At 38.1% G+C, this 19425-nt stretch overlaps 1 protein-coding gene across 3 annotated transcripts in view; it reads right to left on the bottom strand.

Annotated features, from left to right (window-relative positions):
• The window catches only part of LOC130411611 (leucine-rich repeat transmembrane neuronal protein 4), a 104539-nt gene extending 86888 nt beyond the window's left edge, over nucleotides 1–17651 (bottom strand). The window contains exons 1-4 of one of the 3 annotated variants that reach the window (XM_056736382.1): nucleotides 17009–17651; nucleotides 11613–13177; nucleotides 9318–9517; nucleotides 9157–9213 (exon numbers count right to left, since the gene is read on the bottom strand). In XM_056736382.1, coding sequence (XP_056592360.1) covers nucleotides 9362–9517; nucleotides 11613–13177; nucleotides 17009–17012 — 1725 coding nt within the window. In that variant the 5' untranslated portion in view covers nucleotides 17013–17651 and the 3' untranslated portion in view covers nucleotides 9157–9213; nucleotides 9318–9361. Of the gene's footprint in view, nucleotides 1–9079; nucleotides 9518–11612; nucleotides 13178–17008 lie in introns of those variants that run through there. The other 2 variants (XM_056736381.1, XM_056736380.1) reach the window with 2 other exon arrangements.
• Between the last annotated feature and the right edge of the window lie 1774 nt (nucleotides 17652–19425).

Genomic DNA, 19425 nt, shown 5'->3' on the forward strand with positions numbered 1-19425 from the left:
AGGATATACTCCCAGGGATCAGTTAAGTGCAGGATCCCAACGGCAGATGGGACTCGGCGGACATTGAAATGATGCATGAAGGATTATATGGCCGCCAAACAACACTTCCAGTGATGGCTTAGACATGTCGGCCTCCCACTCGGAGCAGGGACAATGTTTTTCGACCTCATTGCCGTTGAGATTGCTCTCTGAGCTGCAGTCCTGATGTGAAGTCACCCTAGGAATAAGGGCTTTATGAGCTTGCTCTCTTATACTTCCATCTTTCTCAAGACAAGTGGAATGTACAAGATAAACCGTGAATGCCAATGAATGGGTTCTGGGACTAACTTGCAATTTTTTAACCAATAAATGAAACTTCGGTCCCCATTTACACACATTAAGAATGCATGATTTTCTCTACTTAGAGAAAAATAAAAGAACTTGCTCTATTTTACTTTACGGCAATGATGATGACTGACACAAAACGGACTTCTTTATTAATAAAATGAAGTCTTGTTATTATTTCATGAACTATAATGAGTGTCAATGAGAGCAAATATTCACTTTAAAGTCATTCATGATGACATTCATACACCCTAATATCATTTAAAATCTGTATGACTTTCTCACTTCTGCAGAACACAAATGAAGATATTTTCAAGAACGTTGGTAACAAAACAACATTGTTGTCAATTGACTCAAAACCACAGAGACATTTCTCGAAATATCATCTTTTGTGTTCCACAGAAGACAGAGTCATATACAGGTTTTAAATAACATGAGTGAATAAATGATAACAGAATTTTTATTTTGGTTGAGGTATCCATTTAAACTCACACGACAAGCCGTCCATCACAAACGTTTTAAGGCATCAGGGTATAAATGTCTGAGACAGAACTGGAAAGGTCATTTCCCACATCACCTCTCCTCCACAATAAAGGCTCCGCCATACTCAGTGTGTCATTTCCTCAACCTTCCTGAATCTGTCTCCTCTAAAGATAAAAAAGTAAGCGTGACGATAAAGAAAGAAGAGATATCGAGAGTGCCCTGGTGGTGGAGGGGGGATGTAAGATGACCTTGATATGCAAATAGACCTCCTTTAAAAAAGGAAAAACTGGCTAAAGATATTTATCATGCGGTGGACCATTGGCAGAGATGTAGATAAGGTTCTGCTTCTTAATTATCTTCATTATCTATTAGAAATTATTTTCCAATTATTATCCTCGTACAGAAGACGAAAGGTTTTTAAAGGGGTTTTGACTTTATGGACCTTATGAAATAGCTTTTTCCCCTTTAATTAGACTAATCTCTTTTGAAGCAGACCGTTGTAAACAGTTGTCATATCAAAGGCCTTTTTGTTGAAATAGCCAATTTTGTGTTAGTTTCTATCACAGATGTGAATCATGATTTGCTATTTTTGAATTGACAGCCAATAGCAGGTGGTATTAGGGAGAAGGGGGAGTAAACAAAACAATAGAAATCACAAATTAGCTTGTTTTTGTAGCAAGGTTCTGAATTATTAAACGATGATAAATATAACTCTCCTTTTCATTTTTAATATCCGCTTTTCAAATGAATATTAAAGGGCCAGAAGGTACACAGACTCTTTAAGCCATAAAACTTCAATATTAATTCCATGATTTCAATAATGAAATGAATTATTTGCTCAACCTCGTGTCATTGCTGCATACTCTTTTTTTTTTTTTTCTGAAAAAACATATTGATTCATCTCATAAACTGGACTGAACAATTGATTCACAATTCTAACAACGCTGTTTTTCAAGTTTAACTGATCATAACTCATCATAAAATAATCTTGGACAAATCAACTGCATCATATGATTTAAATGTGGACTCCAATGAAGATTTTGGAGTGCGACTTTTTGTGTGTGCTCAAACAGAGATAAAGCTAATAATTTCACAATACAGGCAAAATAACCAAAACCAAATTGTACAGCAAAATGAAGTTACTCTAAAATTCAACCCTCGTGTGGTACATGCATATGTGCGACCATTTTCCATGTTAACTAAAAAAAATGAGATTGTTTTTCAACCTCAACCAAAATATGTTTTGTCACCCCATATACCACTTTACAATAAGGTTTAATTAATAATTGTATTATTATTTGTAAACAAGTTAATGCATTAGCTAACATGCACTAACAATGAACAATACTTTTACAGCATTTACTCATCTTAATTCATGTTAAGTGTTCAGCATTTACTTATACATGTTTAAAATCCAAATTTGTATCTGTTAAAATGAGTTAATTCACCATAAATTAACATGAATAGTTGTATTGACATTTAAAAACATTAAGAAGAATTAATAAATGTTGAACAACTATACTGTTCATTGTCAGTTCATGTCAGCTAATGCATTTACTAATGATAACAAATACCTATATAAAATACTTATTGTCAAGTGTTACCGGTATTTCAAAAGGTTTTTCTTTTGTGTAGTATGTGTCCTGCCATTTGAAATTCTAAGGCTAATTCCATTCTTTATTTCATTCCGGGACGGCTGCACTATAATCATAATCAGACGTTTATTCATCTTTTGCTCAGTACCGAGCTTCCAAATGGAAAGCATGCTCCAGCCCACCATGTGCCATGTTCTCGAGAGCCGAAGGCCCCGTGTGTGCCCACTGGGCCAAATGCCTGCTCAAGCTTTGACATGATCCTAATCGACACGAGCACACGGGAGGTCTCCAGCCAAAAAGCCGAGAGCCAGTCACGGAACACAATGACCGCCTCTCCCGTTCCACAGAGCTCCTTACGAAACAATGCGTGGTCAGAAAAAAGGACTCAATATCGTTCCGCAGCTGTGCTTTTGTTTCTCTCTCCTTCCGTACGAGGAGCACGGGCTCGGGCACCTCCGCCGTCGGCCTCCGCCGCCCTTTCTGACAGAGAGAGCTTGTTTATCACACCGAAGCATATTGCCGACGTCCTCGCAGGCGAGGGGAGAAGAGAGGGAGGGAACCTTGGAAGGAGAGAAACGGAGGGTAAAAAAAGAAAAGGGAGGCTGTGAAAAAAGAAAAAGGAGAGGAATAAACCGAGAACGAGTGCATTGGAAAGCACATAATGAAAGGGACAGAGGCTAATTAAGGGAGGCCGGATTAATTAAGCTTTCTGTCTGCCTCTCGCACTGGCACTGCCAGCACCACCCTCCATCCTCTCATAAAACACATCGCGTTGTTGTTGGACACATTTCCCAGCTATGGTCGTTGGAACGTAATTGCAAAAGCGTGTAATCCTGCTCCGTGCTAGCTTGGTTACCAGCGCAAGTGAGCGGAAGGTAAAGGGATAAAATAAAATAAAGTTACGATTGCTATTGACTAGACTTGTTAATGTGTTAAGGCATGCGATTAATTAAATGTGTTTAGTGCCGATAATGCGTTTATTCAATTTGGCTTCTATCTGTTCTCTGTGATTTATAAAACTGATCGGAGGTGATTTGAGCTGCGGCGCAAATGTTGCATAAATACACACACACAAAATAAACAATGCACTGAGTTCCAGAATATTGTGCCTGCAAATAAGGGATAGTTCACACCCCAAAAATTAAGTTCTGGCATCATTTACCCACCCTTAAAATGTTCTCTATGTATATATATTTATGTGTTTATTTGTTTTGCTAAATACAAAAATATATATTTTGTAGAATGTGGCAAACAGATTGTTCTTGGGCACCAGAATATATAAAAAAAATATATATTTTTGTGTTTAGCAAAACAAATATACACATTTATATATATATATATATATATATATATTTATATATACATAGAGAGCAAGAGAGAGAGAGAAGATATATATTTATATATATATACAGGTTTGGAACAACTGAAAGGGTGAGAAAAGGATGATTGAGTTTTAATTTTTGGGAAAGTATCCCTTTAAAAAGTGTTCATTTGACAGATTTTTCACTTTTCTCAGCCAATATTAATGAATGAGATAAATTGAATGAATGAAATGATATATCATGTAATTCATTTAAATTTAAACCATTTAAATACATCTCTAGCCATAATTTCATAGCATTGTTAATTGTTAACAGACACCCGGCGGTCAATGATTCATGCACAGTTCAAGAACCGCTACTTCAGAGTGAACGTTGACATTGTAAATGAACCATTAGCAAAATACATGATGTTTGCTCAAGTCTTGTGCTTTCTCAGAACGCTGAAGGCATATGGAACTTAAAGGTCAAACGTGGATGAGCCATCAAATTATCACGGTTCCTCGTGTTCTTTTCTGCCAAAGACACTTGTACATCTCTGCCCAGACTGTCATTTGCGAAAGCCTCTTAAACAACATCTATGTTTTATAAAGACAACTCCAAACCCTCCGTTCGATCAAATTAAGCATCACTTCAACTTGTTTTCCATAACAGTGAGTTACAACAAGACATCTGGGAAGGAAAATAAACCCTCTTTAACAATCCCAAATAACCATCCATCCCTGCAAAAAAAAAAAAAAACACTCACGCCTCAATTGCACGGGTCACTAACACGAGGGGCCACTTTTGTCGCAAGAGCCCTCGTTGGTTGTGTTCCTCCTCCCTGCTCAATGGAGCAAATGTTGAGGGCCCTTCAGCTCCGTTCACTATGCAGGATCCTTGGCCAAAAACCGGCCATAAATATTTATGGAGTGCCAAAGCTTTGCCAACCTGAAGATGGGGGGACAACATCAAAGAGGTGGAAAAGCACGGTTGTCCGGTGAGGATTGACGTCAAGGCCTGCTGTCAAAAACTCATTTTGACACGGGCGGGTGGAATGTCCTTGTGCCAAACTGCAGACCAGTTTATGATAATCCCTATAAATTATAATGCACTCCACAGACGTTAAAAACCGTGATTGGTGCTAAATGAAATGGGCTGTGACTATCAGGTCAGAGCGAGATGGATCTGTTCTGCTAGCTTTTTCTCCATTAGAGAAGTTTCTTGTCTTTTTAAACAGCGTCGACTGCAGCGTGATGCTTTCTACAAGTGATTTCCATCCCTGTTCCTGGAGGACCTCCAGGATTAAACATGTCGGATGTCTCCTTAGCCAAACACACCTGATTCAACTCATCAGCTCATTAGCTTAGCTTCAAGACCTGAAATGGGAACGTCAGCTAAGGGAGACATCCAAAATATACTGCTGGAGATCCTCCAGGAAACCACTAGGAAGCAGAGACTGTATTTTTCGGGGCACTGCGTTCTTTCAAACTAGTTTTATTGAGAAGTGAAACACGTGAAGCTGGATGGTTTAAAGTTCAACACACCCATATCCCAGTTTAATGCACAGAGCCATCTGTAAGCAAGGCACTCGTGTTGAATTCCCCCAAAAATGTGCAAACACATTGAAAATTGCTGTTTGAATGCCAAACTGACTTGACGCATCACCCATGGCAAGTGTTTCAGGCGGGACATCTGTCTGTGGACCAATGGAGTAAGACATTTCTGCAATTTCATTTGGTGCTGCAGAAATGCGATGCTTAACAGTGTATTTAGAAAATGAACATAAGTTTACAACTTGTTCCTTGGCGGAAAATGGTTTATTCTTTTTTTTGTGATCAGCAGGCAGAACTTAATCGTGTTTGTTTCTCCCTTCGAGTTTATTTCACTAGTTTTGAGCCCGTTCTGAACCGCTAACTAGATTTGTAGCAAAACCGTTAATCTCCGTCTCGCATCTTTGTCTGTTGGGAGGATTAGTGCATTTTCATTATGCGGAGAGGTCAAAGGTACTGTTCAACACCATTTGTTAACTAAAATTTGTTGAGTCTAATGATGATTAATGCCCTTGTTGTAGGCTTACCACTGTTGTACTAAAGCAAACTTATTTCTCTTTTTTTCCCCACAAAAGCAATTAGAGCAATTTAAAATCCATGGAACACATCACGGTCTGACAGGTTAAGCTTTTAATGCAAATGTGACGGCAACGCAATGTACGAAACGCCAAAACGGGACGACGCTGGCCTAATTGCTCGCAACTAAAAGATTAATATTGAATGAGCAGCCTTCAGAAACATGGCCGGTGATTTCAGCACCTCTATTTCTGCACATACACACGATAGTCCCAATGGGCCTGACAGTCTGATGGCCTTATAACATCCTGTTTATTGCGAGTAGAAGATATATGATTTATAAGCTCACAAAGTTACATGTAAAGATGTTGCAGCTGCAATAGGGTCATTTTCTTGATGCAGTACATTTTCACGTCCCCATCAAATGTCTTGATATACTGGGATTAATAAAATATTAATCTCACATAAAAAAATAATTCGTTTTCTTTTATCACTGCTTCACAATTAAGTGACCGAGATGATTTTAAAGTTATTTCACTAGTGGGGTTTGGACAGATTTTTGTCCTGACTTTATGCGAAACAAACAGAGATTTATAAAGGAATATTGTTTGTTTCTTTAAAATAGAAAAACAACATCTAAACAAAATGCTGTAACACTTTAAAATAAGGTTGTACTTGTTAACATTACTAAAATCTAAAATCAATAAGCAATGGTCTTTTCAGGATTTTTTACTAACTAACAAACTTTGTTAATGTTAGTTAATGCAGATATAATTGTTAATTTTAGTTCATTGGGCATTAACTGATGGTAAAAATGACAAGTAGTGGTATAAATAAATAAACATAAACTAAGATTAATAATTGCAGTAAAAGTATTGCATATTGTTAGTTCGTGTGAGCCTTTTTTTGCTATAAGACTTCTTAAGAACCTTAAAATGTTAAAACGTTCTAAACCCTGGTTTCCAACCCTTTGGAAACAAGGCCATCTGAAGGGATGGGATAATATAGGGGGATACTTGTTGTAGTTGACAAATAAACTTCACGTGTCCTATGGTATAACAGCAAACTGTTTATTCCATGGTTTTATATAATTACTATAAATACTATTATATACAACAGCATAAGAAAGATATATCTTCATTGTTCGTTTTTTTTTACATTTTTGCCGTCACACCACAGGACAAAATTGCACATTAGTCTATCTATATTATATATATATATATATGTAACATATTTTTAACAATATAAACATGTGATGCTATAAACTTCTAAATATTTGTAATGACTTTATTAAATGTTTCACAGTTATATGAAATGTAATATTTTTTGCTTTTTTCATGGACGTATTATGAAAAAATGCATTTAACTGTTTATTTTATTTGTTATCTAATGCATTAACTAATTATTAAGTCAAGAACAAATGCAACCTTATTGTAAAGTGTGACCCAAAATGTTCCAAAATAATCATGTTCAAAAATTATGTTTGTTATTGTGCATTCCAATTAATATCAATCACACTGCAGTGTATTTTTTTTAATTTAGACCACATAAAAAAACTAAATACACCTACAAAATCAAAAACATGATAACATAATAAAAAACATGATTTTTGCAATATTAAGAAAACAGAGTTACCTCATTTTGGAACCAAACTCTTCAAATATATTTTTATAAAGACATGAATCGTTGTTTTACTATAGTTTTATATGTTGTCTATAGCTTCAAATTACCCATAAAGTCACTTTTAGTACGGAAACAAACAACAGATCAAACTTCAATACATATCAGCTGTGGATTTTTATAAATTGTGATGTTTGGGATCTTTCTCCAAAACACGCATGTGGATACAATATTATGAAAGCTGGTTAAATTCAAGTCAACACCTTTACTTACATTATCTCTCAAACTGTTGCTCTTTTTCATCCAGTTAAGCATATTTTCTTGCTATTTTTTTAAATAATCAAGCTACATTTAATCAACCTTGTGTTCGTTTTTGTAATGTATAAAAATACTTGTGTACAACATGACCATAATTATGTCTTCATATATCACTGAGTTCAAACAGAACTGCATAACAAGAATGAATATAATAAAGACCTATAACCTATAATATACAGTATGTTAATCATCTATTCCTCTATGAGAGAAGGAACATCAGTGGCCAACACATCACTGACAACTAAATGAGATATATCGGGAAGCCTCATCCCCGAAATAACTGAATTCAAGGGGCAGCTCATCCTCAGTCGAGCCTTTATTAGTGCCGTCGATAAAGGCCCTTTGCCGTTCCAAATCGATTGAAGAAGACATTAGATCTTGGCATTATATTTTACGATGAAAGATGTCCAAATGGTATGTCAGTTTAACAGAGAGCCGCTCTCAAGGTGAGGTCACGGGACAATCTCTCTTAGCAGTCTCTTCTACACCTATATTCTATTTGTGATTCGCAACAGAGGCGATGTAAGGCATCAGAAGAACACTGGTTTTCCAGACAGGAGCAATCTGAACTGTGTGTTTGAATCTAGTCTGTTGGCTTGATGTGAAAAGCCCGTAAATCAGGTGCGCGCGCAGAATACCAAATCACCGGAGAGAGAATAGAAGTCATCAATCACGGGTGACGTGCGCTTTGCTGCACGGGAGGGAAGCCAAACCACATTAGTGTTGATGCAGCAATGCTGTGGTGTGGAGGACAGCGGGGGGAAACGGAGGAAAACAAATCGGAATTATAGATTATTAATGGAAAATATTACCGAAACGGGTCAGCTCAGATTTTCCAGCAGGAAAAGCACAAACTGCTGTAGCTACCGGCTTCAAGTCATCAGATGTTACTAAGTCTTCTCTTATTTCTTCATTTAAGCCTTCTTAAGATCCTCAAACTCTCTAAACCGGAGATCTGTAAACATGGGTGACCATAAGGGATGAAATAATATAGGTGGTTACATACTCTATAAAAAATAGACATGTTTATATTAATATATTATTATATTTATTTATATTTTATCTTGTATGAAACGTTTTCCACCTTATTTTATGGATGTATTATTAAAAAAATATATATATATATACACATTTATAAAAAAGTCGACTCAGACTTCACAAGGGCTAACAGGTGCCCATGTGTACCATGTTGGAGACCACTGCACTAAACCATTCACATTACAACTATCCTCTTGAGACGATTAGACAAGAGAAAAAACAGTATTTTATTTCATTTCTTATTATTATTTATTTTTTGTATACATATTGTGAAGACATGTCATCACACAAAAGTTCAAACAAATGATTGCATATGGGACGTACTGCAGGGATTTACACGTATGAAAAAAGTTTGTTTCTTGACTTGAAGCCACAAATGGAAAACATGCCAATCTCCTGGAATGTGATGTGCACCTATGATCTCTCCAAAAGCGCTTTGAGGCGGCACATCAGAGAGCGGACAGGGACCTGTGCGGAGAGGTCAGTATAGCTGTCAGAATGTCATTTTGTCTCTCTCTCTGTGTTCTTGCCTCCTTTATTGTCTTCACTTCCTGTGAGTTGATTTGACTTACCTGTTTGCCTGTCCAGCATCATGCCAATCGGTCTGCCGGCCTGTCTACCTGCCTTTCTTGTTTCCCCCAAGCCTGTCCCACTTGCCACCAGCACATTCGCCCCTATCATGGCTCTGCCAGAGGCGCCGTCTGCCTCTAATGACACCTTCCTGCACTACTGACAGGTTTCGCACCCCTGGAGAATAAATGTAGCGGCTACCCTTTGGGACAACAACGAAGGCATGTAAATATAGCAAACCTGTACAAACCACAGACAAAACCGTCTCCTTAAACAGCTTCAATTGACCCCTGCTGTCAACACTCACACGTGTCAGCAGAACCCTGACTGATAGACTGAGGAATCTGTGTTTTGTACATTTATTTCTACTGCAGAATCTCTTGTAGAATGAAAGAAAATGTGAGAAAGATGAGTCAAGTGGAGAGGAAGAGTGTAAAGCGAAGAGGGTGAGAAATAGAAATAAAGCAAAACATAGAGAAGTAAAAAAAGGCTCTTGGAAGTGGGGATGTCTTTGACAACGTTCTCTTTGCCTCGGGAAGATCTTGAGGAACAGAAGAGAGGAAACAGAGGAAAGAACCATCACTGTTTCTCTTTCACTCAAACGGAGCATGGATCAAACAGTGCTCAGAGAAGCAGTGATTCAGAATTAGAAGGATGCTAAAAAGGTTTTCTTTACTAGCGGGATGCGTTTGACGCTCCTCAAAGACTATTCCATTTTAGTTTTGTGAGAAGTTCAGCACACACGATGTTGGACTGAAGAATGAGGATTGGTAGTTTGAAAGAAAGTCAAAACTACACAAAAAATATAAAAACATCAGTATTTCAACAGTGTTTGTCTCTGTTGAATAGAATACTGCCTCAGTTCAGTAGTCAGGCAATATTTGACTGATGTCTGTCGAGCTTTTATATGCGCATGCACACTTATGGTGCAGCTTTGTGTGAACGAGAAAATGCACTTTTTTGTTGAAATGCAATTTGCAGTTGTAAGAATGCAGTAGTGTATGTGTACAATTATCTATTCTGTGGATTAGACCTAGTAGTTTGAAAGCAGGCATTTTTTTCCCAAATTTTGACTTTTTCATGCGTATAATTTGTTTAATTTTTCAATTTATAGCTAATAAATAAACAGCCTAAGATATAAATAAACATATATCGCTGCTGTCCTTCTGAACCGTTGTATCTTCATGTTTTGTCATTTCAGATTTTTTGATATAAATCATATAGTCACCTTTCATGTTTGTCACTTGGTTTTGCAAATATCTAACAGATAAAAAGTATTAAAAAGAGCTTGTCAACATTTAAAAAGTACAGTGTTTCTTCTGTTTCCAGAAAAACTGTTAATTTAGACAGCAACAACATATAAAGCAATATATCTTACACATTTGCAAAAATAAACTGTACCATGTGTTCTACGGTGTGACAGCAAACATTTAGAAGACAAACTGTTAATGATATATTATAATATAATAAATATTATTATATTTATATGTATAATATATAACAGCATAAGAGAGATTTATCTTCATTATAATATTTTTTGCTGTCATACTATAGGACAAATGTACTATTCATTTGTCAACTATAATATAAAATAAGATTTAAGTTTGCTTGATTTCTTTTGTATTTATGTTAATATTTCTTGTATTTACAGTATGTTTTTGTATTTATTTGTTATGTAATTGAACTATCATTTTGCGCCAAGAATCATTAAACAACATACAGGTATTGGTATTTGATATTTAAATTTTGGTTACCTAACAAACCAATACCAAGGGACCAAGTGACGAAACCGTGTAATTACCGCTACATCATTTCCAAAGGAGCCCAAATGAAGCATCAAGTCTGACAAAGCACAAATACTATAAAATGTCCTATCAACTTCAGGAAAGTGCCTAACAGGTAGAGGAAGGCATTTAAGTTGACATGTCAATGTACAAACGCATCGTGTCAAACCACAGCACAAAAAATAATCTTGTCTCTCAAATTGCTTGTACTCATGTCACCAGTACTGCTCTAAATTAGACTATCACACAAAAAATCAGAATTAACAAGACTAATAGTAAGTTAATTAACACCTCGTCGAGAGGTTAAACAAACCACATACTGTGCCAAAAACATCTCAACACATATCCCTGCCAAAAACATATCCCTCCCACACATACACTTCTATCCAAACAAATACGATGCCCCATAAAGGGCATCAAAACACAGCACATGCAACAATTTCCATAAAAGCAGTTGAAGAATTTAGCAAAATAAACTTATAGCAGACGAAAAATGCAGATGTGGAGTCATACCTCACATTCTCTAGAGCCGGAGATGGTGTAGGTGCAAGGTCCGGTACCGTTGACCAGCACGTCCGTGGACTCAGAGTTATTAGGCTTGTAGTCCACATAGTACTCCTGCAAGGGCGTGCTGAGCGTGTGTTCCGTCTCCCGTGACTTTTTTCGACGTTTGCGAGCTGCAGCCGAGTTTTCCTGCAGCTGCTTAACACTGCTGGGGTAACGCTTCCAGGAGACGTAAATTACCAAGAGTATCATGGCTACTGACAGGAAGAGGGCAACGCTGCCTGCCACTATCTTGTGGAAGGAAACTGGCTCGAAGTCTTGCTCGGGAGGTGGGACAGCAGGCTGAGAAGGCGCTGAGGAGGTTGCGTCTTTCAAGGAAGTGCCTTGGCCCCTTCTACTATCTCTGGCTTTGAGTGTCGGGACAAAAGAGCTGGCTGGCGTTTGGGCGAAGGCGACGAATGGGACGGAGGGAATGATGACCGTCGATGCCGTAGCAGAGGTAATCCTGCAAACTCCACTGGCGTCGACGGCGTCCATAACCTTTTCACCTTGAACTTCTTTTGGCGATGCACATATCATATTGATCTCCTTGTTTCCACGGAAGGTTCGTAGCCAGGCTGCTAGAGGACACACGACCGCTCCACAGTCCCACATGTTTCCAGCCAGACTTATAGTGGTGAGAGAGGCCCAGGCATCCACGACCTCTTGAGACACATTGATAAGCTTGTTTGAATCCAGGTTGAGCGTCTGCAGGTTGGGAATGGCCCGGTACACCTCTGCATCTATCTCCTGGAGGTCATTTCCTGTAAGGTCCAGTTTCTGCAACGACGTCCAAATCCACGTAAGGCCTTCGCTCATGGTCCGGATGCGGTTCCACTGCAGGTAAAGAGCACGTAGATTAGAGAAGCGAGGAAAGTTGAAGAAGTTGATTTTGGAGAACTGGTTATGCTCGATATGCAGCTCCGTCAGCTTGGTCAGGCCCGACATTGAATTACGGGTGATGCTGCGGAGGCGATTGTAGCCGAGGTCGAGGAACTCCAGATTACGGCAGTCCTGAAAAAGGCGAGAGGGGAGGTTCTTAAGGGAGTTGGATCGGAGATGCAAACTCAGCAGCTTGCGTAGTCCTTGGAACTGACCCGGCTGTAGAGCTTGTAGCTTGTTATAAGAGAGATCCAGGTTTCTCAAATTTGGTACCAGGTGAAAAGTGGTGTTATGAAGCAGCGTGATCTTGTTAGAACTCAATATCAGCTCTTTAAGTCTCCGTATGCCTTGGAAGGCGCGGGCATCCACGTTGGCAATATAGTTGTGGTCCAGGTACAGCCAAATGAGCTGGTTGAGGCCAACAAATTGGCTGGCTTTTAAGCTTGCCAAGCTGTTATATCGCAGGGATAGGCCCTGACAGCCACCGGAGAGGTTTTTAGGGACATCGCGGAATGCGCTGGACTCACAGTATACGATCTTGCCATCGCATCGGCAACTTCGAGGGCAAGGACGATCACCGAAGCAGGGGGTGGCGGAGAACCATGCCTGCATTAGCAGTGGCACCATAAACCAGCGGTGCCTCATGGCAAAGCCTGGAATGGACAAGAAAAGCTAAATTAAGTAAACACTTCGTAAACGAACAACATAAGCTCATGAACTCATCTGATAAAATTTGAAACCAGTAGGTTCCCCCAAAAAGGAAAATTCTGTTGTGCGATACCAGCATTATAGATGTGAAATCCTAGAGAATCTTATTATTACAAATACATTGATCAACCTGTTTATATTTTACCAAACCCCTGTTGAGTTTAAACATTAGAAAAATATCAGTCTATAAATATTTTTTTGTTATGGATGTAATATTGTTTTTGAGATACTATATACTTAAAATGATTAAAATGCACAAACCAGAAGCAATGAAATCCAATAAAAGATTAAGTAATGTGCCTTCATAGAACATAAAAAGTCATTATATTTTAGTTTTCATTTATTTACATCATTGTCCATTCATTACGGAGTAGACACATTTGCAAGCTGCACTTACAGTACCTGTCTATGGAAAATTATAGAAATCTTACGTGTGCTTTAAAAACTTTAAAAGAGGCCTCACATAGGTATTTAAACCGACAAATATTAAAATCGTAGCTATCAGTATGGTGAAAACCTTTTGTAAAAACCTTCCCAATCCAACTCACAGTTTCGAACTCTATGAATTGTATTCTTCCATAGACCAGAAAAGCAGAATCCTACTGACTGACAGCCTCAGTAAGGTTTTACATCCATTCTTAAGAAACACTATTCAATGAAAAGCAAATGGCGACTGGGTGTCAGTCACTGACATTCTTCTTCTTGACTGGCACGGAAAAAGTCACAAAGGTATGAAACGACCTGAGGGGAGTAAACAATGACAAAATTTTCCTATTTGGGTGAACTTTACTTTTGAAGATGGATTAGCTCTGCATTCAATTCAACTTCAGAATGTAATGTATACCATAGTGCAGAAAAGTTTCAAAGCAGGAATTAACATGACTAATTAAAAGGGAAATTCTGTAATTGTTCAGCGATTATACACCCTTGAAGTATTACATTTACACTAGAATATGATACCACACGGGACCCAATTAACAATGGTGATTGTTGAAATTAATCCAGTCATGGCTTGTTTTTTAATTCTCCTTTCTGGCAATAGTAAACATGCTATCAGTACAAGCCAGCGTTACAATAAGCTTGGACGCAAGCCCACTACAGCATGAAAGCAAGTATCCTGAGAGATGCTTCGGCCATCCTATTACACCCTAATTATAATCTAAATGATTGTCAGTCAAACAAATCTGCTTTTCCTGCCAGCCTGTGTCCATTTTTTCCCTAATGCAAATAGGTAACATTGGTGTTGCATTTGCGAAAATAAAAAGGTGTGGGCATCTTATATCAGCATTGAATCCTCAACCAAACATTATCAGGTGAGGTCAGAGGTCTGGGTAAAATACACATTCTCTGTGCTTGAAGGTCTCAGTATATGACCATGATAGGATTGTATCATTTGTACTTGGTCTTTCTGGCCTTCACAGCTGCACTGTTTTGTTATGAAAGGGTTTCGATTGGGTTCCTGACATAGAAACATCCTAAACACTTTTACAAGGGTATAGTTGGAAATAACTTCTAAAATCATAATCCTAAGGCATTATCTGTCTGTATCAGCAGAAGATCTAGGTATGGCACATTAATATTGTCATAACAAGAATCCATACAGGTGGTTATGAAATATCACAGCAACCACTTTGCTTGAAGGCAAAACGTTTTCAAACCCATCCAAAAAATATTTTCAAAAATGCCACGTTCAGTGGAATCTATACCGTAAAAGCGTTTCTGCCAGATTCTGATCTCTAATTTTGGAAATGAGATATTCACAGGATATTCTTTCTCATAACATTTAAAGCTTATTAGAACTAACATGTTTGAATAATCATGAACCTTCCAATACACAATAGTGCCTAAATCACTTGGACACATAAGTTATGTATGAATATGATACAAAAAAGCATAAAAACATAAAATTTTTTCATTTTTTAAACGTGACTTAGTGAATTTAGCAGTTGTTATAAGTGTTTTATGCCACATGTCAAAGAAAAAACGAGTCACAGGACAATGTAAATGGATGTGGGGTAATGTGTCTATATCCTACAGATCATTTTTGAAGCATTTTGTATTAACAGTTAAAAAGGTTATTTATTAAAAGCAGCAGTACACAACTTAAGATGCCAAAAGCGGCCTCTGCTAAACCAAAAGTGATTTTTAATGAATGTTTCCCACAGGTTGATGCAGGTGTTTTACTGAATATCTACAGGTGTTCTTCCAATTATGTTCCAACAACCAAAAAGTGGTCAACTTGTCACCGGTATGTTGACTGTTTTATTGTTTCCTTGCAATAAATGTTTTGTCGTTACCTGGAATGGAATGATATTCACCAATATGAACCTGTATGTAATCATTTCTTTACACGATCAACAACAGTGGTCCACACATACAAAGAGAAAACAAAGGTGCTGTTATCCATGCAAACCACTGGCACACAGGTAAGCTGCACCCACATAAAAGCAATTGCGTCACATAGCTTCAATACATATCAACTATATAATCAGCCTGAATAAGATTAATGACATTTACTAATGAAACTACGCTGATAAACGTAATGACCCAAGTGAGATCTAATGAAAACTAATTTGTTTCCAAACCTGCACTGCCACTTCTCCTATTTTAGAAGCAACTGTATATTTTCTTCTCTTGGCAAAAAACGATACTGCCCCTATAGACCTACACGTATACGCTTTGCGGAGAAGCTCCAAAAATTTGCCAGGTTAGTTATTTTATGTTTGCTGTCAAGATCTCCCTCTACAGTGCCGCAAAGCAGCGAGCATAGCTCATCGTTTTACGAGCTGTGAAAGGCCATCTCGCCGCGCGCTGCTAACGAATAACAATCAGAGAGGGTCGCATAACTGTCAAATAGCTCCTGTAAAATGATGGAAAGCATCAAGTACCCTAATGCGGCCATGAGAAGGTCTGTAGTTTAAGATTAATAGCAGTGTGTTTTTAAATAAAGGGTAAGATAATTATAAAAAAAAAAACATGATTAACAGCATGCGTCCTTTACAAAACGCAACAACACCTGAAGTTACCGACACTTTCAACACTCATGCAATGCGTACTTATTTTCTCGGCACATAATAGCAACGCACACAGTGCCTTCGTTTTACAATGATAGAGTGCATGTTAAGAATCATGCAAACTGAACAACTACACATTCAGCTATCCAAGCGTTGCGTGCGTATTTACGCACACACACACACACACATGCACGGACCCAAACTGATGCGAGCACGAAATGTGATCCTGACATGTTAGAAAATGTGCAGTCTAGTCAGGTTCACATGTGATGTGGTTGGAACTACCAGTGTGCCCTTAAACTATCAATGCACACAGACTCGAGCTAAAAAGTTGCTTTGCTTCCAAAAATGAGGTCCGATTCCGGTGTCAATCAATGGAACCGGCATCGGTCTGCTCTTTAAAACACTGAGGGATGGAGAAGCCCATCAAATAAACGAATGCTCAGGCAAAATATTATATTATACAACAGGATCTATAGCGACGCGATTACAAGGTCAGATGTGTATGCAAAATAAATGCATGCAACAAAACCAACATCGCACGCACTGCATGCATATAGATGACAACATACCATGCATTTATATGCAAGCTATCCGCAGTTTTAATATACGAACAAGGCAAATGAGGTGTACAATTTAACGTGGGTCACCAAAACTACAGTTTTGGTATTTTAAAAAATATATTGTATTTGCCCTTTACTGTGGTATGTCCCAGAAAAATATAGTTTTAACTCGGGACCGAGTGATCTTTCGCAAACTTACCCATCACCGCGTCTCAGTCAACTCCTGACCACAGGTTTTACAGCTTTCTACCGCCCGACACCCGAAACGGCATCGCACGCGTTCCCTTCAGATGTTTCGGTTCTAACGCGCACGTTCCCGCCTGTAGCCTTCCACCGCAGAACAGACGCGGGAAATCTTCCTCGTATCCGTTGATGCCAGTCTCTCCTAACTGACCACTGATCATGTCTTTCAGTTCTCCTCAAAACAAAATCACACACGCCGTGGTTTCATAATAAATATCCAGCGGAACCAAAAGAACCCCTTTAAATCCCAAAATTACGCGTTGAGTCGCCGGAGACGCGCGGTTCCCAATCCAAGTTATTTACCACAAGTCAAACTTATGGAAATCCCCGCAAGCCCTTTCCGACGATATTCCATCATAGCACACTGCGCAAATTCTGTCTTTCCCGAAAGGATGCTGTTTAGAGAAGGCAAATCCGTTTACCGTTTTAGAAAGAAATCTTCATTGTGATGTCTATGAGATTTTCATCCGCTCCTAAAACAATGCACTAATGTTACAGAGTTTGGAATTGTATTGAAGTGTATTCCACTCCATCGGGAATGTTTCTCCTCATCTGTACAGTTCCCGACAGTAGAGAGAGATGCAGCAGGGTTGTGAGTGGTTAACCACGACTGCCTGTCGCACCATAACTTTGTCAGACAGAATCGGAATGCCCTCTTCTGGCGAACTGACATCTCCAGCAACAATCTCTTCTCATTTTTCTCCCAGGCGAAGGGAAAATGAGTGGGTGACACTCAAAACAAGACAGAGACCAGTACGTATATGAGGAAAAACAAACAAGCCAGCAAAAGAGAGTAAGTTATTTCCTGGCCAAACACCAAATTACAAGGATCTTACCTTATTTAAATCTAAGTGGCACATGGACCTGTACTAATATGACTGGACAACGTCCAATAACTGACTTTTTAAAATAAATAACTGGTTTAAATATTGAACAACACCCACAAGTCCTTTATAATTATAATAGAAATATCCTTATGGCTCAGGGTGAAAGGTTTGACTGACATTTCCGTCCAAGTTCGACAATGATAATAGATTATTATGGGGTCTCACGCAGGGGGGAATCTAATTGGCTGAGCTTGTCTTCCAATGCAAGGCAGATGTTTGATTGGCACTGCTATTTCCTGCTTCATCATTAGCACCACCCTGTAATTTCTGTCGATCAAGTGTCCCCTTCAATATAACAAGGCTGTTAACAAAGGGATTTAACGTCCTAAGGCTGAGTGAACTGATTGACCAAGGCCAACACTTAAGATGATAAAAAAAATGATTTTTTAAAAGTATTTCTGAATTTACTAGGTATGTTTTGAGGTAAAATTGTCATTTTTGTTTCATTCTGTGAACTACTAACAATATTTCTTCTGCATTTCAAATAAAAATATTGTTTCTATTCACTATTTGCAGAAAACGAACACTGGAGAAACAAATGAAAATGACAGAAAAGATTCTCAGTATTTTTCAGACCTTAAATATTGCATTTAGTTCAGATTCACTTTTAAGCAATACAACAGTAATATTTGGACATGTATTTAGGAAAAGTTCAAACATAATTTTCTATGTATAACCTTGATTTTGATTGAGTTTTCATGTGTCTTGTCTCCCCTGAGGTTTGAGTTTGTTCAGATTCAACACACACTGGTCGCCACAATACACATGGAAATGCTGATTAAATGAAAATGTGCAATGGTCTCTTATTTATACGTGGCTATGGGTGATCGACAAATAAACCGAATATGTGTCCTATATGGTGTGACAGCAAAAATGCCAAAAACACACTGTTAATATATTCTGTATGTATTTAAATATTTACAGTTTAAAAGAGCATTTTATATTGCATGTAGTTTTTTATGCATTTTTGCTTTGTCACATAGGATAGATAGGACATATGACACCTTTTTTGTTAACTACATGCAGAAATGCTGATTAAAGACAAAACCAGAGGCATATTTTATTTTCACTTATTTTTATGGACGCATAAATATATAGCCATTCATGATTAGCAGAAATGTACATATTTGGCATTGTGTACGGTTGTGTTTCAAACAAATCCTTGCTTTATTTAAAGAGAATATGTTTCCTTTTTTTGTGAGTAAACTGAACCTAGACAATTGTACAATTGCCTGGAAATCGAGGCCAGACCGCTGCAGTCTTTATCAACAGTTCAGAAAGAGGTCATGGCTGCCGTGAGTGTGTGTAACAGAGCGCTCGGTTAAATCACCTCAGGATCACAAATGTTTTCCATGAATTTTTTAAATGTTCTAATCACACATCTTTTGTGTTCCACCTACATCAAACCAGACACTAGATTTGTGCATTTTCTTAAGGGAATGCAACATAATACAAGGGTGTTGTGGGTAGTCGCCGGAGAACTGCT

This window comes from Triplophysa dalaica, chromosome 22, assembly GCF_015846415.1.
Source record: "Triplophysa dalaica isolate WHDGS20190420 chromosome 22, ASM1584641v1, whole genome shotgun sequence".
NCBI classification, from domain to species: domain Eukaryota; kingdom Metazoa; phylum Chordata; class Actinopteri; order Cypriniformes; family Nemacheilidae; genus Triplophysa; species Triplophysa dalaica.